The 21,979-nt window shown below is 41.1% G+C and overlaps 1 protein-coding gene across 1 annotated transcript; it reads right to left on the bottom strand.

The window, feature by feature from the left end:
* Nucleotides 1-2,972: 2,972 nt before the first annotated feature.
* Hint3 (histidine triad nucleotide binding protein 3) lies at nucleotides 2,973-13,339 on the bottom strand. Its single transcript, XM_028868332.2, has 5 exons — nucleotides 12,882-13,339; nucleotides 10,609-10,726; nucleotides 8,955-9,024; nucleotides 7,353-7,479; nucleotides 2,973-5,479 (listed from the first exon to the last, which is right to left on the bottom strand). Exons 1-5 carry the CDS (start codon nucleotides 13,074-13,076, stop codon nucleotides 5,447-5,449), a joined length of 543 nt encoding a protein of 180 aa, XP_028724165.1. The 5' UTR covers nucleotides 13,077-13,339; the 3' UTR covers nucleotides 2,973-5,446.
* Nucleotides 13,340-21,979: the final 8,640 nt, after the last annotated feature.

Below are 21,979 nucleotides of genomic sequence, written 5' to 3'. Positions count from 1 at the left end.
TCAAAGAAGTGGTTTTGTTGTAACAGTAAACGACTGGTACGTGGAATGTAAGTTCAGAAAATAAAGCTAAAAAGCCTAACGAATAGTCTTGAGGATAAAGAGTAAAGTTTTGAAGAGCAAAAATAGTACATGATCAATTTGGTGAGTGTGTGTATATTGAACAGAAGACCTCATGTAACACTAAACTAGCATTCTACCACTGAACCCAACTTAGTAATTTAGTCACTTGATTTAGTAAAAATTCTGATGAAAACTCTCAGAGAGACAGTGGAGGCATAGAGGCCAGTGATGAGAGTCTAGGAATATTCAAAAGAAGAAAGGATAAGTGTCTGCAAACACAGACACTGGAACTGAGAGCAATGAGCCAACTTTTAGCCAGGTGCCATCATGACAATACACGGTACCCAAACCTGCACAAATCTGAGGGCAAAGACTTTAGGAGCCAGGAGGCATAAGAGAACATTCAAGCAAACAATTATGTTTGTTGGTGTGATATGCTGTGGATAGACTGTAGAGTAAACAAGAAAAAAAGGCTAGAAGACCAGAAGGAAGCTCCTGCCATAGTATAGGTTAAGAAATGATAACCAGGCCATGATCACAGCACTGGTAAGAAGTGGCCAAATTATAAATATATTGCCAGCAGATGTGGTAGTAGGTTGGCTATGAAGCGTAAAAAGAGTCTACAATGTGGCCAGGTGGTGGTGGCACACACCTTTGATCCCAGCACTTAGGAGGCAGAGGCAGGTGGATCTCTGTGAGTTCAAGGCCAGCCAGGGCTACCAAGTGAGTTCCAGGAAAGGCGCAAAGCTACACAGAGAAACCCTGTCTCAAAAAAAAAAAAAAAAAAAAAGAGTCTACAGTGAGTCCAACACTGAATTTGAGCACTGAAAGACTGCAGTTGTGAACGGCAAAGATAGGGAAAACAAAAGAAAGGATTGAGGATAGGAAACAGATGCAATGGTTTAATTAATGCATGATTAATGAACAGAGCTCCATTTTTATTTGTGAAGTTTTAACTAGCTAATCAGTGAGGAGCTGATTCTTTTTATTTATTTATTTATTAACATACAAATAAAATATCACATTTCAGCACAAATAAAATATCACCACACTCAACCCCCACTCCAAGTATACATAGGACAAACTGGGGGGGGGGTGTAACACTTTTAACAGTTACATTATCTCTGATTAAAATTTTAGTATTCAATTTAAAAAAGCTCAGGTTCCAAAGTAGAGGATCAGGATTAATGTTGAAGGTAGGTTCTGGGAGTCCTTTACACTCAGCTGACAACATGAGAGGGGATTATTGAAGGAGAGGATGCGCCCAGGGAGCAGACAGAGGCAGACATATTAGACTCCATCTCTTCCTCGTTGTCATCATCTAAACGGAGGTCTTAAATAAATTTGTTCACATTCTTTGCAGCAAAGGCTGAATTGTGCCCCTCTGTTTCATATAGCTAGGTGCCTGTACCTAACTCGCTGGTGGTATTATAGACTTGTGAATATCAGTTAGGTTGGAGTGAGATCCTGAGGGACTCACATGGCATTGACGCCTTTAAAGGAAAAGATGCCAGAGAGATTCCTCTGTGTCTCTCTCTACCCTGCAAGAGCATAAGGAGAAGGCGGCCATAAGTCAGCCAGGAAGAGGGCTCTCATCAGGACTCGGTTGTGCGGGCACCCAACCTTAAGATTTCTAAATTGCAGAACTGTAAAAAATAAATCTCAGTTGCTTGTTTGGCATTTAACTGTGGTGCTCCAAGTTGACTTACAGCACCTTTAAATTGCTCTTGCATAATTTGCAGTATTTAAAATTCTCCATCATAAGCTTATTGTGGTGGTTTGAATGAGAATAGACTCCATAGGCTTATGTTTGAATGCTTGGTCTCTAGTTAGTAGTACTGTTTAGGAAAAATTAGGAGGTGTGGCCTTATTGGAGGAGGTATGGCCTTTTTGGAGGTATGTCATTGGACTAGCCTCAGTGTGTCCCCCTCTCTGCCTGCTACCTGAAGATCAGGATGTAAAGCTCTCAGCTACTGCTCCAGCACCCTCGAGTCTGGTTCCTGCCATGACGACCATGGACTAACCCTCTAAAACTGTAAGCAAGCCCCCAGTTAAATGTTTGCCTTTATAAGAGCTCCTTTGGTCACTGTGTCTCTTCACAGCAATAGAATAACTAAGATAGTTCTTGATCTTTGATTCTTTATATGAAAGAAAAGGTGTGTCTCCATCTGCAATGATAAAACTTTTTATACAGTTCAGCCAATTTATTAAACATCTTTGAGTTGAATTCTGAATTTCAGTAATACTTAAAATTGCAGAGAAGGAAAATTTGACATATTACTTCTTCATTTTTATTTTCATTTTCTTCTAGTTACTTTATCATAATAATTTTATTACACATCAGTATCACATGCATAAATAATGTCTTCAATACAACATTTTAAACATTTTAAAGACAAGTTATGTGGTGGTTTGAATAAGAATGGACCCCATAGGCTCATATATTTGCATGCTTAGTCACCAGGGAATGGAACTGTTTGAGAAGAATTAGAAGGATTAGGTGTGGCCTTGATGAGTAGATGTGACCTTGTTGGAGAAAGTGTGTCACTGGGAGTGGACTTAGAGGTTTCAAAAAACCCATGGCAGGCCCAGTGCCTCTCTGTCTACAGATGAGGATGCAGCTCCCAGATACTATTCCTGAGCTGCCTGCATGCCACCATGCTGATAACAGACTAAACCTACGAAACTGTATGCAAGCCCCAATTAAATGTTTTCTCTTATAAGAGTTGCCTTGGTCATGGTGTCTCTTCACAGCAATAGAACAGTGACTAAGACACATTATTAATTAGCTTGGCTTTGAATTGATGTTGTGGGTAGGTAACAAGTAGCCAAATGCTACCAAAAAGGCTAAGTGGATATTAACTGTAATTTGATTATTCATCTTTATAAGTAAACAAAGTATACATTAAAAATGTTCTTTCAAGGATTTTATTTTTCAATTTTGTTATCATCAGTGCATTTATAATGGATGGGGAAATCCAGGTCAGAGGACAACTTTGGAGGCTCCTTTCTTTTCTTTTCCACCTTCACATAAATTCAGAGATCAAACACAGGTTTTCAGGATGTTTCACTATCGGGCAGTAAGCACCTTTACCCACTCTGCCGCCCTCCCCCCATGAGAGGAGATAAATCTATACAAACGCAATCAACCTACTAATTACATTTTTAAAGGTCCCTAAAGGCATTTGAAAAATCCCTTGACCACCTTTCAAGTACTATCATCATGTGGTCAATTACATCACTACAAGTTCAGAGTGAAACATTCAAAGGTTGCACCTCTCCTGAAGTGTGTGTGTCATAGCTCTGCTGTATAGAAAACATTGTGATTGTTAGCTATGTAAATGATCAGAAATTTATTATACAAGGCCGTGCTGTAAAACCTAGAAATCTAATTTTGAGTGCCCATAGCCTCTACATGCAAATTCCTTTTTCCACCCTTAGTGAATAATCTGAAACTCAAACATCTGTATAGATTAACAGTGGAAACAGACGTCAAGGTTCTCAGCTTTCCACCACAGTTTGCCTGCCTAACACTGAGTCTTGAATTTAGGTATTGGCTCCCTACTACCTATTCTCAGTAGTGGTCTCACTTTCAAGACCTCTTCTCTGGACATGATCACACTTAACACATTAAAACAAATAAATTATTTTTGCCTCACCCCGTAGCATTGGCAAATGACCTCTATCATGTCTTTAGTTCTGGATGCCAATCATGTTTGGCACTTATTAAATATTAAAAAATATTTGCTGAATTAATGAATTTTAATCAAAATAGACAACACCAGACTACAGATATTGTAATCAAGCTTGTAACAAATAGTTGGTTACTTAAAATCACTTAACATCATGCCGAAACAATAAACTAGAAATCTTAGCTGATTTCTACAATGCATTAGTCTTCATGTCCCTTTCCTGCTGCATACATAACACTACTAGACACTGGAACAATGTGGAATCATCTTTCAAGCCCTCATCTACCTTCAGTCACTACTGTGTCTGTAGACACAGCCAAAGGACAACTCTCAATAAACACTCTTCACTAAATAATATACCAATAATATTAGCACTATTTTAGCAAGATAAACTCCCTATTTATGTCTCTTCTTTCAAACCAAGTCTTTTTTCATAATAAGACTGAATCTAACCACTAATTACTTTCATTTTCCTTTGATACAAAAGCATACCTTATGACAACAGTTTCTGTCAGTTTTCGTATATTACTAATTTGTGTTTCTTCCTTATCTCCTGACAGATAAAATTACACATAAATTTTATTAAGATAACCATGTTGCTGGTTACTATATTCATTTAAAATTACATGAAAGTAGTTCCCTCTTATCTAAAGTTTCACCATCTATGACCTGGCTCTTACAGTTTCAGTTATCTATGACTAACCCACAATATCAGACGAAGGGCCAGAAATAAACAATTCATACATCTTAAATCGTATTCAATTCTGAACAGAAAAATGAAATTTCACACCATTCCACTCTATCTCACCTGTGATACAAATCATCCACACTGTCTGTATGCATTACCCACTTAGAGTAATCAAATCAACTGTCACAGCATCATAGTAGTTGTATTCAACTTAATATAACAACAATGCACAACCAAGAACATTAGCAGTATTTTAATTGTACCTTTTTATAACTGCTTTATTAGTATTGTCATTAATCTCTTACTATGCCTGTTATAAACTATTTGTCTAAGGTATACACATAAAGAAAAAGCACAGGATACATTATAGTTTGGTATTATCCTGGGTTTCAGGTACTCACTGAGAGACTCAGAGGATATCTTCCCTATAGCTAACGGAAACTAATGTATTATATGAGTGTGTGTGTGTGTGTGTGTGTGTGTGTGTGCTGTGTGTGTCTGAAACCAATAAAAAGTGACACATATATAAATGTTTCTATAATCAAATCAGAATATTGGTAGCATGGTATTCTTTACTTTGAAAATGTATGTGTAAGACTATAAAACTATCGTAAGATTTCTAATTTCTTCTCCTTCACTGTAAAAAGGTTTCAATTTTCTATGCCAATTTACTCATCATAAATTATTATTAAGACTACTAACAAATGAAACCTGAACTTTGAAAAATATACAATGCATCTTGATTAGCAGGATTTGTGCTAAACAAACATTTAGTTACAGTATCTCAAGTGTAAAACCTTACATAGGTAAGCATCAAAACAAAGAAATCAGTGACTCAGTACTCAACTGTATTACAGATCTGAAAAACAGACATTCAAGGAAACTGTAAGGCTCTTCAGTTGTAGTGCTGTGTATAGCAGCAAACCTTCAGAGTGCAGTTAGACTCCAAAGAGAGCAAAACTGTAGCTTAACTGTAGGTTAAGGAACTTGTCCATGGTTTGCATTTTTACTTTCTTAGTGTTTCAAGCAAATGATCAACCTGTAACAATAAGAAGAAAAAAGAACAAACATGAACATATGGTTCTTTCTAGTTACTACTGCCTCTATTAGGTAACTATGTCCTTGTGACATCAAAGAGCAAAGAACTACACATTTTGTTCTTAAAAAGTAACTTACAAAAAAAATACAATACTTTTATAATATATAGTAAAAGAACTCTATAAAAACAGGCTAAATTAAATATTAAGAAGTTTCTACAAGAAAAATACATGCAATATTGAAGATTTCTTAAATGAGATACATAAGAAACAAGTACATATTACCAAATGAAATAAGTCAATCTGAAAAGGTTATATCCTGTGAGATTCCAATTATAAGCAATTCTGAAGCCTCAAAGTAGTAACACATGCTGTAATCCCAACACTCGGGAGGCAGAAGCATGCAGATCTCTGTGAGTTCAGTGCCAGCCTGGGCTAAATTCCAGGACAGCCAGAGCTACATAGTGAGAGTCTGTCTCAAAAAGTCGGGGGAGGGAGGGAGGGAGGGAAGGAGGGAGGAAGGGAGGGAGAGAGAGGGAGAGGGGGAGGGGGAGGGGGAGGGGGAGGGGGAGAGGGAGAGGGAGAGAGGGAGAGAGAGAGAGAGAGAGAGAGAGAGAGAGAGAGAGAGAGAGAGAATTCTGAAGAGGAATAATTTGGAAACATTAAAAAGATCGGTGGTAGCTAAGAAGGAAGGATAAAACGGAGAGGCAAAGTGTGGTGGCCTGGATGAAAATGTCCCCCATAGACTCATAGGGAGTGACATTATTGGAGGTGTGTGGCCTTGTTGGAGGAAGTGTGTCACTGGGTGGGGGTTTCAAAAGCTCAAGCCAGGCCTAGTGGCTCACTGTATGTCCCTGCTGTCTGCAGATCCAGATGTAGGACTCTGAGCTACCCCTCCTGTACCATCTGCCTGCACTCTGCCATACTTCCCACCATGATGACAATGGACCTCTGAACTGTAAGCCCCCAACAATTCAATGTTTTCCTTTATAAGAGTTGCTGTGGTCATGGTGTCTCTTCACAGTAATAAGATCCTAACTAAGACACAAAGCAAAGAGGATTTTTAAGGAAGTAAAACTATTCTGTGTGAACCTACAATTATGGATACATGTCATACATTTGTCAAAACCTACAGAAAGTACAGCAGTAAGAGTGGAACCCAAAGTACGCTAAGGACTTTGGATAGTGATGATGTGTTACTGTTGCTTCTTTGATGACAATAAGCAGACCACTATGGTAGGGGTGTGATAGGAAGAAGACTGCATGTATGTACCAGCAGAGGAAATATGAAAATACTGAACTGCACTCAGTCCCCCAGTACCACAGAGCAAAAAGAATATGAGCTTTTTAAAAAAATCTGTATATGATCTTTCAAGTGAGAAAAGCCTGCATTTATAACCAGATCTGAATTCTTAAAGCTCTGCTTTGCTATATATTTCCTGTTTTTCATCTTATAGAATTAGATTGCCCAGAAATTTCCCTCAAATTAAAAATATTACTTGGAAGTAGGAATTGTAGCATGAGCTCGCAGTACCAGATCCTTAGAAGACTGTGGTAGGAGGATTCCAATTTCAAGGCCCATCTGGATGACACACAAAACCCTGTCTCAAAATCGGGGTGTGGGGGGTTTGAGATATAGCAACAGAAGAAAATCCTGCCTAGTAGCGTAAGACGACCCTGGTTCAACATTCATCAATGCAAAATAAATAAATAAGTGTATACATTTTTGGATATGTCTGTTTGTTCAAATAAGTGTTCAAGCCAAACAGAACTCTGTGTGTCTAGTTAGTGCTATCACGAAAAAAAAAAAAAGAACAACCACTTCAAATATGTTGGTATGCTGCTGGTATAACAGTATTTGATTGTATTACTTACTGTGACAAACCAGTAAGAATTTGGTTTGTAAATCAATTTTGATAAGAAGCCAAACTGTTTCACTGGTGCTATGACATGAAGGTGCAGATGAGAAATGGAACAGAATGGTGGCATATGGAAACCCATTCTGAAACAGAAGAGGTTATTGACAAATCACTTTCGAGTAGTTTTAAATTACTTGTAAATCACATAAGATTAAAACTATCCAAAGGTGAGCAAATTACCATTCACAGATCATTTTTGTTTTCTTTATGCTCTTGAGTATTCCCCAAGTCCCTCATGTTGAAGTTCATAGACAATACACACCATTTATCAAAGAAAGCCTCATACATCCCCTAGAAAGTGGGAGTTGCATTATCACCAGTCACTTCGGTACTTAGCATAAGAAGCTTACTTCTGCAAAGACATGCTCCTGTAATGAATCTCAAAGCAAATGTACTAGACATTCAGGTAGTGGACCTTTACTTTAAGACATAGCCAGTAGATGGCAGGCTTTCACCTCGAACAAAATACTCAGTTACCAACATTCCTGTAGTAAGAGCAATCTGATCATCACCAAAAAAAAAAAAAAAAAATCAAAAAGCTTCTTGTCATCAGATAAGTTTGTTAAATACTAAAAGAATTTAGACTATTTGTTAATAATTCAATAATGTCTTGCCTTATAAAACATTTATAAGATTATTCTTTTAAATAGAAAACATTTAAACTCTTAAAAATCAATTAAATGTTATGGGTGTTTCCTCAAACTTTGTTAAATGCTAGAGTTCAGTTCAGTAAGCAGTGAACTCAAGTTAATTTCACGCTAGAAGCCTAATAATGTTGTGTTTGTACATGTGTGGCCGGTATGTATACTCATGCATCTCCATTAAATGACATTGGGTGCCCTGGTCTATCATCTATCTTGAGACAGGACCTTTCTTCTGAGTCTTGGAGACAGACTGGCAGCCAGCAAGCCCCAGAAATCCTCCTGTCTCTGCTCCTAACCTATTGGAACTACAGGTAAGCTTACAGCCATGCTGGGTTTCTACTCGAATTTTGAGACTCAACCCCAGGTCCTTAGGGTTGTACTGCAAGCACTGTTACCTACAGAATCATCTTCTTGTTTTGTTTTGTTCTTTTGGTTTTCAAGACAGGGTTTCTCTATGGAGCCCTAGATGTCCTAGAACTTGCTCTGTAAACCAGGCTGGACTCGATTCAAGATTCACCTGCCCACGCCTCCTGAGTGCATTAAAGGGATTAAAGGCATGCTCCACCAGCAGCCAGCCCAACAATGAATTTTTAAACCATGTAAGTTTGCATAAGTAAATTCTCGTTACCCAATTTTAAAGGAATTAAGATATAGAACAACAAAAAGGGGACTTCTATTTTACCTATTTATTGTTTAGATACATTTGTCTGTCCATAGTACAAGTCAAGGTTTTCAGAAGATATTGAGGCATAAACAGAAGGTTTATTAAGTTTATACTTCAATGAACTACATTCTCACTTCCAGGAATACTACATCTGAAGTATAAACTCTACCACTGCTACTTCCTATTTCGTGGAAAACAAATTTCATAAAAATTAATAACTAATGTTGGTTTCTACGCAAAGCATACTTACCTCACATCTGTAAAGTCGGTGAAATTATTCCTCTCAAGAATGGCTTTACCAACAGCTACCATGCTCTCAACTGTAAGACAAGAAAGAAATTATATTATATTATGGGATACAGTAAGCTCATTAAAACTTTACTTCCTTTTGGATATTTATTTTGTCTTTGCTTGTCTCTTTCTGATATTTTTTAATTAATTACTTTTATTTTTTAATGTATGTGTATATCTGTGCACCATGTGACAGTCCACATAGGTCAGAATAGGCGTCGGATCCGGTGAAACTAGAGTTATAGATAGTTGTAAGCTGCCATGTAGGTGCTGGAAACCAAACCCAGGTCCTCTAGAAGAGCAGAAAGTGTTCTTAACCTCTGAGCCATCTCTTCAGCTCCCTTTTGTAGCTAGAGTTTTCTCCAGTCCTGCCTGGCCCACAGTCAGGACAAATCTCTCTCACCCACCAGTCCCGCGGCTGCTCAGACCCAACCAAGTAAACACAGAGACTTATATCGCTTATAAACTGTATGGCCGTGGCAGGCTTCTTACTAACTGTTCTTATATCTTAAATCAACCCATTTCTATTCATCTATAAGTTGCCACGTGGCTCATGGCTTACCCGTATCTTAACATCTTCTCGTGGTGGCGGCTGGCAGCGCCCCCTGCCTCAGCCTTCCACTTCCCAGCCTTCTCCTCTCTGCTTGTCCCGCCTAATACTTCCTGCCTGGCTACTGGCCAATCAGTGTTTTATTTACACAAAGCAATATCCTCAGCACCCTTTTCCCTGGTAGACACTTAATTTGATGATTTTGAAACTCACTTTCTTCTCTTTTTTTAAAAAAAAGATTTATTGTTATTTATGTGTGTATGCCTGTGTGTATATGCTGCGTGTGTGAAGGGGCCCACAGAAGCCAGAAGAGAATGTCAGATCCCCTGGAGCTGGAGTTGCAGGCAATTGTGAGCAACCCAACATGGATGTTAGGAACAAATTGAGCACTCTGGAAGAACAAGAAGCACTCTTAACTACTGAGCTACCTCTCCAGCTCCTTAAAACTTATTTTCTAGGGCTTGAGGGATGGCTCAGTGTTTAAAGAGCACTGACTGCTCTTTCCAGAGGATCCAGGCTTAATTCCCAGCAGCCACATGGCAGCTCACAACTGTCTGTAACTCCAAGATCTGACACCCTCACAGACATTCATGAAGGCAAAATGCCAGAGGACATAAAATAAAAATATATAAATTATTTAAAAAACAAAATGCATTTTTTTTTTTTTTTGGAACTGAGGATCAAACCCAGGGCCTCTAGCAAGGGCTCTACCGCTGAGCTAAATCCCCAACCCCCAAAATGCTTATTTTTAATATGTCTATTTATTTTTTTAATAGAATGTTTCACAGGGCGATGGTGGTGCATGCCTTTAATCCTAGCACTTGGGAGGCAGAGACAAGTGGATCTCTGTGAGATCAAAGCCAGGCTATCGTATAGAGCCAGTTCCAGGACAGCCAGAGCTGTTACAAAGAGAAACACTGTCTTAAAAACAAAAAACAAACAAACAAAGGAATGTTTGAAAAGCTCTTAGTTTCTTCTTGATAATTTTCTTATTAACTGTCACTGCCATATATAAAGACAGTTCAATGTGATATAGCCACAAAGCATACTGTTATCATCTTACCCATTTCTACTTGATCTCGGTTTAGTTCCTTGCAATTTCTAATATGCTTCTTTGGCACCACAAGATAATGATGATGTGCCGCTGGTTTGATATCTTCGAAGCAAACTAGGTCTTCGTTCTAAAGAGGAAGGCATATTTGTTAGTAAATTTTAAAAAAGTCTCAACATATTCGGCTCTGCTGTGACTTAAGCACTATAAATCTACGAAAGGAAAATGGCATTAATGTTACAATTTATCCTTATGAGCAATTTTATGACTGTGCCTTACTTAAATTCACAAAAAACAAGATTTAGCTTCTGTCATGAGTTATGTATTATATTAAGTCAATTTCAAGGAACAGTTATAAGTAAAATTCATTAAAACTTCTTTACCAGAAATCTCAGTTTTAGCCAGTGGTGGTGCATTCCTTTAATCCCAGAGCTTGGGAGGCAGAGGCAGGTGGATCTCTTTGAGTTCGAGGCCAGCCTGGTCTACAGAGAGAGTTCTAGGTCAGCCAGAGCTACACAGAGAAACCTTGTCTTAAAAAACCAAAAAGAAAAAAAGAAATTTTGGCTTTAAATTTCACTATACGTTTTCCCATCTCTACTGTAAGCTTTCTTCAGTAAAAATTAAAAGTTAAATCAATAAACAGTATTTCTCAGCAAAATTCCCTGGATACACTGTTACCCATCCATTCTCCATTCTAGAAATTAGAATTCAATGTCATGAGAGCCTCATACCTATACTATTAATTTTAGTCATCTAAGATAACAAGCACAAAAACTACACTGTGATCCATTTTATTTCAGCCTAAGTGGCAGATAAGCACGGCTATCAATGGAATATTTTAGAAAAAGTTAAGATAAAACCACCACACCATGGGCTATTTGGCTTAAAACAGCTACAATAATTTCTTCCTAATAATTGTACCTTGATGTATAAAACAAGGAAGCACAAATTAAAGAACCTCTTAGCACCATGCTATCTAAGGTGTCGGGACAATTATGATTAACCAAAGAGGAGTTAAATCAGCACGGAGATATTTGCTAAGTATGGGTGCAAACATGGCGAAATTTAATCTAGGGTTTCTCGGTTTTTTTCCATTTTCCATTTCTAAGAGCCCCCCCCTTTTCTCTGTGTAGCCTTGGCTGCACTTGATCTCACTCTGTATATATAAAGGCTTGTGCCACAACTGCCCAGCTGTTCCTAAGAGCCCTTAAAGATAATGCAAGTCAATACCATGAGATACGAACGCCAGCCATGGTATTTATGTACATTATATGTATACCTGTGTCTCATACACAAAGAGTAAGACACTGTCTTTGGAATGGAACTGGTATCCTCTCCGCTAAGAATATGTGGTAATACTCTTTGCTTAAATGAATTTTGAAAAATACAGTAAGAAAAGCATACAGAGATCTGTGAATTGAGAAATTTTCTCTGTCTTTTGTTGGGAAGGTTTCCCAAGCAAATTCTTCATAATGCTGGTAACTCTGATTATTCCAAATCAAATAATTTACTCTATACTTAATTATGTAAGTATACCACACCTTATATATGTCCAACCACACCTTATATATGTCCAATCGGTTCAGATGTTTACAACATCTGAATTTAAGTGCAACATGTTTGCAACATGAGAATTTAAGTGCAAGATGATTAATCCCTCTAGAAGGACTGATTAACTCTTTATTCGGGATGGGATTAAAAAAAAAAAGTTAGAGCCAGAGGAAAGGGGGAGTTTTACGGAATAATGACTTCCAGGCATGACAAGGCCATTGGACTCTAGAACTCGCAGCAGCTACGGATTATCCGCCCTTCCTTGGTCTGCACAGGACTGAACCTGACTCATCGCTGATGGGGGAGGAGACATTTTCTTCAGTGGTGTAGCCACTTACAAGCCACGAGCTGCTCAAGGAACACTTCCGACTTCCGATCCGGTCCCGGAAACCCCATCCCTGCCTATTTTTTTTCAGCCAAACTCACACTTCGCCACCACATCCACGATCTTATTTTTCTGCTCGCAGAAGTATGCAGAATTTAAAAAAAAAACGACAATCTAGAGAGGAGAAAGACTCCCCACGCCAAAAGCCAGGGCACTGAAGTGCAGAGGGAGGCGACGGTGCCTGGCTCTACGGCTACCGTCTCTGCCCACAGGGCAGCCAAGGGGCCCGCGGCAGGCGTCTGGGGTCCCAGGGAGACGTCAGGGTCCACCCAGAGTCAGGGTTCAGCGGGCAAGGCAGGGCAGGGCAGGGCGGTCGGGTCCCCACCCACCCCGGCCTGTCGCCGCCCACCTCGCAGTGCAAGAGTTCAGTGTCGGGTTCCTGGCCGGCCGCCACGCGGCAGAACACGCAGCTGCTGTCGTAGTCCCTGGACTCCGGGGTCCCAGGCGAGTCCGGGGTCCCAGGCGAGTCCGGGTCCTCCAGGGCCGCTGCGGAGGCCGCCACGCAGGCAGGACTCGGCTCCCCCGCGAAGTCCTTCTCGGCCATGGCGGCCGGGTGGGCGGGAGACCTCAGGGCCAGCCGAGCTGGGGAAGGCGGAGATCGCGTGCGCAGCCGCCGCCGGCCCTGGTGTCGCCGGCCCTGGTGTCGTCGCCGCCCCCGCTGCGGGGCCGACCTAGCGGCAGGAAGTTGGCGCACGCGCAGCGCCGGACCCCGGGAGAGGGAGCCAAGCGAGGGCGCGAAGGCTGGAAACGGGCGGCCATGAGAGGGCGAGCGAGGACGCCTCTTGGGGCTCGCCCCGCTCCCGCCCCTCCCTGGCCCCGCCCTCGGACTCGCCCCGGCCCGCCTCCCGCCCCGTCCCGCCCTGGACCCGCCCCGCCTCTCGCCCCGCCCCGTCCCGCCCTGGACCCGCCCCGCCTCTCGCCCGGCCCCGCCCCGCCCTAGCGGGGCGTCGCGCCGGCGATGACGTAGGGCGCCGCCGCAGAAGAGCAGCCACGCGACCGCCGCGCTCTCTGCTAGCTCCCCTGCGGGGCGGAATGCCGGGGTTTGGGAGTGTGCGCTAACCTTGGCGGAAAGTGCGGAAGGACACTGTGGCTGCTTCTCGATAGTCTGTCGCGCTGCCATGATGCAAGAAAGAGTGTAAAAGTTTGATTTTTTTTTTTTTTTTTTTTTTTAAGGATGTAACTGGATGAGTAAAACGTAGAAGAGAGCCTTGTCGGGCCAAGTCAGTGTTCAGTGTTTTCCGTGTACTTGTTCAGCCACGGTCATTTCAGGATCTGAAACTAAAAACGGCCACACTGAGCCTCACATCTGTTTACTTTTTGTTGTTAACGGATGTAAATCAAAGTAAGGGTCTTTCCCATCACAGATACGTCACACACAAAGAAAAGACAGTACTTGAGAAGTTCTCTGCCCCCTCTTTGGTATGTCTGATCTGGTTGTTTCATTGCAACCATTTTCTCGTTTTCCCTACAATTTAGAAAAAAAACCCATTTGGTAGCAGTCATGCCCGAAGAAAAAGTACCAGTTCTTAGGCGTGATTTGACCTCAGCTTTTTAACAATACATGGCCGAGCACCAAATATGCACTGTTTCTCTTTAATTGTGAAAGCCACCCAAGACTGATTTTTTTTTATTGCAGCTCTACAGAAAGAAATAGATTCAAAGTTTTTTTTCTTGTCACCCACCTTAATGATGACAGATTTCAAATGACTAACTCTGGAATCCATAGCATTTTTTCTTTTTCTTTTTCTTTTTTTTTTTTTTGTTTTTTGTTTTTTGTTTTGTTATACACTTTTGTTTTGAAATGAGTAGATGAGGCTGGCCTCACTTGGGAATTTTCCTGCCTCAAACCTCCTAGTACTGTGCTGGCCACACTTCTCTTTTGATGCTGAATTTTTACATAGAATCATTTATTATAATAGTTGTGACATTGATGCTTGTTGATTTAATACTAATAATTACTTAGTGTGACTTTGAATTCAGTAATGATTTTAAGTGAATTATGCTGTCACCCAAAACAGTAGCACGTTAGGTAAAAGTACATACACGTTTGAGACACACTTCATTCACTTTGTAGTTAGCCACTTGGGTGGATAATCATTATAGTAGCTTCACAGATCCTCAGAAGTTGAGGCAGGATTCAGAATTAGAGATTTAAACCTTGCCACATTTAAGTATTATTGTTTTCTGTGTCTGTGATTAAACCTTCATATCACTCGGCTTTTTTGTGTTTTGTGTGTATGTAATTTATATATTATATATTATGTTATGTTATATTATTATATTATATTATTATTAGTGGTTATAGGGCAAAAGTTATTTCGTTCTCAGTTCCTTACCATATATAATGCGTGTGTGTATGTGTGTACTTTTCCATGTGTGTACATAGGTACTTGTGCTGCCTCTGGGAAGGGAGGTGATCTTTTTGAAGATCTTTTTGTGCCTGTAGACTTTTTCAGCAGGGGTCTCTTGACACTTAAAGCCTTTGAGTTGACTTTGGCTTTGGGAAGGGCAGGGGCTTCAATCTTCACTCTTGATGCTATCACAGTGTAAAGGGATAAGTAGACATTTTACAACTATCTGATGAACAAAAGCAAGACTTTCAGATCCCAGAGGAACAAAACCGATTCTGAGTTATGAGAGATGCACATTCACAAATAGAAGTCCTTTTTAGGAAATGCTAAAAGAAGTAAAGATCAGGAGCCTCATATCAAGTTGCCTCATATTGGGTGTAACAAACAACAGAGCCTGGTATTTTGAATTAAGCATTTAGGGACCTGTCTGTGTTGGTGAGGGTTGCCTTGGGGTAGAGGTTTGCACACAATGGTTATAGGACAAAAGTTCTGTAGTTCTTAGTTCCTTACCAAAGTGTTTTCTTCCTCACTAAGGTCGACACTGACTAACCTTGCAACCTCCACCTAACTCCTTCCTCTTTATCTTGTTCTATTTTTTTCTATTGCATATCACTTTCCACATATTTAAAATTAGTAATATGTTACATATATTTAAGTTTTATGCATTTGATTTAGTATGTATATTCATTCTCACTGCTCCATCTCAAAACTGCCTGGTTTTGTGTGTCAACTTGACACAAGTTAGAGTCATCAGAGGAAGGAGCCTCAGTTGAGGAAATGCCTCAATGAGACCCAGCTGTAAGGCATTTTCTCATTTAGTGATCAGTGAGGGAGGGCTCAGCCCGTGGTGGGTGGTGCCATCCCTGGGCTGCTGGTCCTGGGTTCTATAAGAAGGTGGGCCGAGCAAGCCATGAGGATCAAGCTAGTAAGCAGCTCCCCTCCATGGCCTCTGCATCAGCTACTGCCTCTAGGTTCTTTCCCTATTTCAGTTCCTGTCCTGACTTCCTTCAATGATGAACAGTGCTGTGCAAGGGTAAGCCAAATAAACCTTTTTCTCCCCAAGTTACTTTGTTCATGGTGTTTCATGACAGCAATAGTAACCCTAACTAGAACGGTATTTATATAAAACAAAGAATGAGGACAGTGAACCAGGTAATGGCTACTAAGGTATTGCTATGGTTTGTATATCGTTTCAGTGTTCCACAATCATGGGATAGAAGCTTGATCTTCAGAAAGTCAGTGTTGAGAAGTAGTGGAACCTTTAAAAGATGGGTATAATTGGGTCACTGTAGAGTTATCACCCTCAGAAGATGCTGATTTATTTCTCTAGGGATCTGATTTGTACCCAAGATATGTGTGTGTGTGTGTGTGTGTGTGTGTGTGTGTGTGTGTGTGTGTGTGTAAAACAAGCCTAGCCTGTAAAGCTCTCTTCCTGCTTCTCCATACGATCACTCGCACATATTCCCACATTGTGATACTGTCTGCTATGAAGCCCTCTCCAGAGCTAAGTGATGCTGGTGCTGCCATTCCTGGTGCTGCCTTGCTCTTCCTTTTGCATTTTTTTTTCTCTTTCTTCCTGCTGGGGGCACAAAGGTCCTTGCACCCACAGATCACTAAAGAAACCAGGAATGTTAAACACACAAGAGCTTCTTCTCAGTGGAGGGGATAAAATACCCATTTTCCTACCAAGATGGCTGGAAGTGGATTTTGCTAATGACCTGATGACTTTTTGCTATCTGTGGAGGCAGTCCTCATCTACCTTTTGCTATAGAGTCAGAACTCACCCAAATTTCTGGACTCTTCCCTCTCTGGACCATTACCCGTCCTTGGGGGAAATGTCACATGTTCCTTATAGCTTGCTGACCTTCATGCTATCTCAGTCAGAGACCACACTAGATGCTAGGCCTAATAGCTATAGAACCCATCCTCATAGTCACACATACTTTGCGAAGGAGTCTCGGTGTCATACCTTAAGCTTTGTTGTGCACCTGAAATTGGAATGATTATTGCCTGGAAGCCTTTTCCCAAATTGCACTGTGTTTTAAATATGCTGACAACGAACCACCTGGCATTAGACTCCCGAAGTCTGATCCAAGTTGATGAAGTCAATATGAAATGGGTTTTCATCCTCATCTCTTCTCAGATTTTCTTCCCTGCCTGGACCTGCAGAGATTCCCCTCACCTTCCTTCCTTTCTGCTTGCCTTACTTTAGTTTTTGTTTTTCAAGATCTCACTATATAGCTCTTGCTGGCCTGGTACTTGCTAGGCAAGTCAAGCTAGTCTCAAACACATGTCAGTCATAACCTTCCTACCTCAGCCCCCTGGGTCTTAGGAATATAGGCATTTACCACCACACACCCAGTTCTTAGTGCCATGCTTTTGTACCTCCAGACTTTTGAACTAAGTAATAATCTCTTTGTTTATGAGAAACTCAGCCTTGATCATTGTTATTGCAACTGAAACTGGACTAAGATACATCTCAGAAATTTATTATGCCAGCTGCATCCACATGTTGTAGACCAAAGTAAATCTCATAGCTGAACCTGACCTCACCAGAATAGAGTAAATATAATCACATTACTGGAAAGGCAACCTCAAAATAACAAATATTATGGTCTGCCAGGTCAATCTGACATTTAAATGACACATCATTGGTAACTGGATATCTGAGTTTCAAAAAGTAGTCCTGGCTGGAGATGTAAGTTTTAGAATCTTCAGTGTACAGGACTTAACATCCAAGAAATCTGAAGAGATCACCAGAAGAAAAAGTACAGAACAAAACATTTCCAAGGACTAAGCTGGGGCCATTGAAGCCATTTTCAAAAATGGGGCCATTTTCAAAAATCATAGAAATGAGAGATGGTTAAATGCAGAAATAAATAAACAAGACATATAAATAAATATTGAGACACAGGAAGAGAATCAATAGTGTCCTAGATGCAAAACAGAGTGTTTCAAGTAGGAGGGTTTGATCAACTTTAAAAGCTGCTAATAAGACAAGATGAGGGCAGGGAATGGAGCAAAGGTCACTGGGAAAGATGATAGAAAGCAAGTTTAGGCTTGAGCCTTCTCGAGGCTGGATTGCAGCTGCTTTAAGAAAGAATGGTAATAAAGAAATTGAAAGCAGCAAATATGAACAGATCAAAAAAATAATTTTAGGGGAAAAAAAGATATGGTACACAAAGGATATCAGAGACTGAGCTACAGTAATAAAGACAGGATGAGACGTAGATGCCAGAGTGGTTGAGGGAAGCGACTATTGCCAAGAATTCCTGTTATCCATGCTCATCTACCAGGTGCCTCCATTCTCCCCAACTAACAGTCCTTTCCCTACAGTTTTCTTCCTCCATCTTCGCCACGTTTAAGTTCTGGCATACTTGCTCGAGTTTTCGATTCTTGTCCCAATGCCATCGTTCATCTGCTCATACACTGCTAAATTATTCCATGATTCCATGCAGTTTGTATCCCTTGTCTGACAGATGCTTTCTGGATGCTCCCCGTGCTTCCTGCCATTAGAATGCAAATTCCCTGCATGTGGCATGTGGCCTTCTTTACTCTAATCCAGCGTAGCATCTGGCACACAGTAGGCGATAGCAAAACACTAATTGCTTGAATGAATAGATGGGTAGATTTTACAGTTAGAAAATAGATATTGTCTTGATATCATACCTTGATATCATTTTAAGCTTTTTTTTTTTTTTTGTAGGTTTTCCTTTTACAGGACTTCAAATGAGTAGTTCTCCCCCGACCCCTGTTATAACTTCAGATACCAATTAATAGCAGTGTTCTAACTAGAGCTATTCCCTGGCAAACTGCCAAGGACTTAAGCAGCTGCCAAGGATGAGGGGCCCAGACCAACTGGCATCCATATCCTTCCTCCAGAGCATCCTGGGGCATCTGATCCTAAGAGAAGCTAAGTGTTTTCTAATAGATTGCATAAAATAAATTACCTACTGATTTAAAGTAACATTTTTAAAAAAGTATCTATCAATGCCAAAAAAATTATATCGTCTGAAAGATAAATGGCCATTTGGGTAAATATATTTGCAACATACATGAGACATAAGATTAATAATTGTATCATAGAAAGGAAGTAGAACAAATTGAAACGCTGCAGTAAAAATTGTATTAAAGGAGCTAGGTGTAGTGTGAATGTAGATTCTCCTACTCTCTGGAGGCTAGGCAAGGAGGATTTTGAAATGGAGATTAGCCTAAACTAGAGATGAAATCCGGGAAGGGAGAAGGAGAGGATCATTGTGAATTTAGAAGAAGCAGGAGGATCATTGTGAATTTAGGGCTAGCCTGAGCTACATGATGACTTCAAGGCTAGCCTGTGTTAAATTGAATGATTTTATCTCAAAATACCAAAAGTAAAACTTAAAATACACATACACACACACAAAAAAAAACCAAACAAACAAACAAACAAAAAAAAAAAAAACTAAGCAACTAACATGCAAGTAATTAATAAAAAAGCATAGTAAACTAATCTATGGAAAAAATACATAAAACCTTATTAGAAATCAAGTAATTCATTTTTATAACTGCATTCAGAGTTGTGAGGTTATAGGTAAGTAAGTTTCATTGACAGAGTTGCAGTATACATTACATTCCCAATGACATCATGGAAGAATTTAGGAGTGAGGACGGGAGGCCAAAGGTCAGGGGATATAGAACTTTACGAGGAGAACACCTGGGACTCTGACCCTTCCTGTGTAACTGACGGGAACAAAGACACGGAGGACTGAAGCCATCAGAAGGGAACAAACGCCCTCCACAACGGTGACGCATACACTTGGCTTCCTGACTGTTGCCAAACACAGTCCGTGTTCACATCAAGGCTCATTTCCCAGCCGCACGCTAGATCTTGTCCTTTCCTGCCCACTTAGGAATACCACTTCAGAAATTCCCCCCATTGTCTTCTGCGGCTTCCGTTTTCTTCCCTCAGTTGGATCGGGACCACTTGCAAACATACTACACCTTCTCTCACATTCAAAAAATAAAGGGCATTTTTTTTTCTGAGTTTACTTTCCCCACAAACCCTTATCCCAAGCACTTTCTGTATTTGCAGGAATTTTTTCTTTTGTTTTTCAATAGGTATGTGGTGAGGTACTGTAGCCATCCAGTGCAGGCAGATATGGAGGCAGATATAAGTCCTCCTCTATCACTCTTACCCTTTTTCTTTTTTCTTTTTTTTGGAGACAAGGTCTCTCACTGAGTCTGAACCTGTTTAGCTAGACTGGCTGTCCAGTGAACCCCTGGCTCTCTCTTGTCAGCACCCTCCACCACTGGGGGTTTAGGCACCTCCCACTGTGCCCAGATTTCCCACTGTGCCCAGATTTGACGCAGGCTCTGGGAATCCAAACTCAAGCCCTTGCCCTTGCACAGCGAATGCTTTACCAACGGAGTCTGTTGCCAGAGCCCACAATAGGAAATCTTCTTTTTAAAAAAATCACCCCTGCCACCTCTCTCTAATTTCTCACTCCCCTCCCATTCTCAACCCATTCTTTTTCCAAACTATTACTTCATCTATACTCCTTGCAGCCAAATTCAATGATCAATTCTTGGTTCTTTTCTCAGAGAAATGAGGATAGCCTGAGACTTACTGGCAGCATTTGGAAATTTTTTTTCTTTTTTCTTTCTTTCTTTCTTTTTTGCTTTGTTTTAATTATTCCCTCTGTCCTTATTGTGCCTACTATTGTTTTCTTCTTGTTCTCCCCGCCCCTCCCCCCCCCCCACAGACAAGGTTTCTCTGTGTAGCTTTGCGCCTTTCCTGGAACTCATTCTGTAGCCCAGGCTGGCCTTGAACTCACAGAGATGCACCTGCCTCTGCCTCTGGAGTGCTGGGATTAAAGGCATGCGCCACCACTGTCCAGCTTCTTCTTGTTCTTAAGCCCTTTCTATGAGTTCTCTGTGTTTCCCTTTCAGGGTTAATCCTTAGTCTTTGTCACAGACTTTGATCTTATCTGATGGCAACTCCAATGCCCTCAGCTCTCGGTTTAAAGTTTCGGTTCGCATGAATAGTGAGACAATGTAACTTTTCAGAATGTCGTTCCAGTTAGTGCTGCCAGATCCTAACCCCAAACATGAGTAACCTCCAGAAGCCTGAGCTCTTAGTCACTGAACTGTGGTAAAAGCCTATGTTGACGAGATTGCAAGATATTAAGCTTAGTGTGATGCCATGTTAAAAAAAAAAAAGTATATAAGGATTCATGAGGATATATTACACGGTGGGTTCTAAAGAGATAAATTAAGAATGCTTTTTATTTGTATAATAATATATTCTCGTCAATAAAAATGAATTACTTTTGCCATAAGAAAAACATCCTAACAAAATGTTTCTTTCAATTCAAGTTTTCATATTAGTCTCGTTTCTTTTAATAATTCTCTAAAGAATAATCTCCGTGCTTGGGGCAAGTTTGCCTCGGGTGCTGAGGAGAAAACACAGCCACCCCGCCCCCTGTGGTGCCGGGCAGCCAGGCACTATTATGGTGAGCAAATGTGTGGAGTGGTACGAGAGAGAGACAGAATGGTTCGTGCCCTGTGGACAGAGGCATATCTGAAGGGGTGAAAGCAGTGAGGATCAGACTAAGGCTTGATTGCCACCCAGGACCATGGTGATGTCTGGATCCGGGCTGCTGCCAGGGCCCATGTCTGGGTTCAGGCCCTGTTGCAGCTGTGGTCTGTGTTGATGTCCATGAGTCCCGTTGCTATCGAAGGCAGAGAGGATAGGGCCGTACAGAGTCGGCCCACCCCTCCCTGGCTGCAACACTAGGGAGAACTGGTCCGGCTCTTCACCAGCCGCAGAGGAGAGCAGGCCCTGCACCTCGCCTAGGCAGCACAGTAGAGCTGGTCCTGATGGTGTAGGTGTGGGTGAGCGTCCCTGAGGATGTGAAAGCAGGAAAACAGGCCCCGCCTCTAGCTCATTGCTGCCTCGGGTGAACTAGCCAGGGCCATGCGGGCAGTTCACCCTGGTGGTGAGGGCTGGGGGTGGGGTGAGGTGGGGTGGCAGGTTCACCAACCCTGCAACTACCCAGGCCCAGAACCAAAGTTATGAGTTGGCCCACTTCAACATTCACCCCATCTATGACCTGCT

Source organism: Peromyscus leucopus, chromosome 8a (genome assembly GCF_004664715.2).
Source record: "Peromyscus leucopus breed LL Stock chromosome 8a, UCI_PerLeu_2.1, whole genome shotgun sequence".
NCBI classification, from domain to species: Eukaryota; Metazoa; Chordata; class Mammalia; order Rodentia; family Cricetidae; genus Peromyscus; species Peromyscus leucopus.
This window is presented reverse-complemented; position numbering and strand designations above follow the sequence as displayed.

Excerpts from the sequence above, each read along its gene's own strand:
- Hint3 (XM_028868332.2), bottom strand. The coding sequence starts at position 13,076 with ATGGCCGAGAAGGACTTCGCGGGGGAGCCGAGTCCTGCCTGCGTGGCG. Across the intron at positions 10,727-12,881 it reads CTGAACTCTTGCACTGCGAG|AACGAAGACCTAGTTTGCTT; the intron begins GTGGGCGGCGAC and ends CTTCCTCTTTAG. Across the intron at positions 9,025-10,608 it reads CCGAGATCAAGTAGAAATGG|TTGAGAGCATGGTAGCTGTT; the intron begins GTAAGATGATAA and ends CTTGTCTTACAG.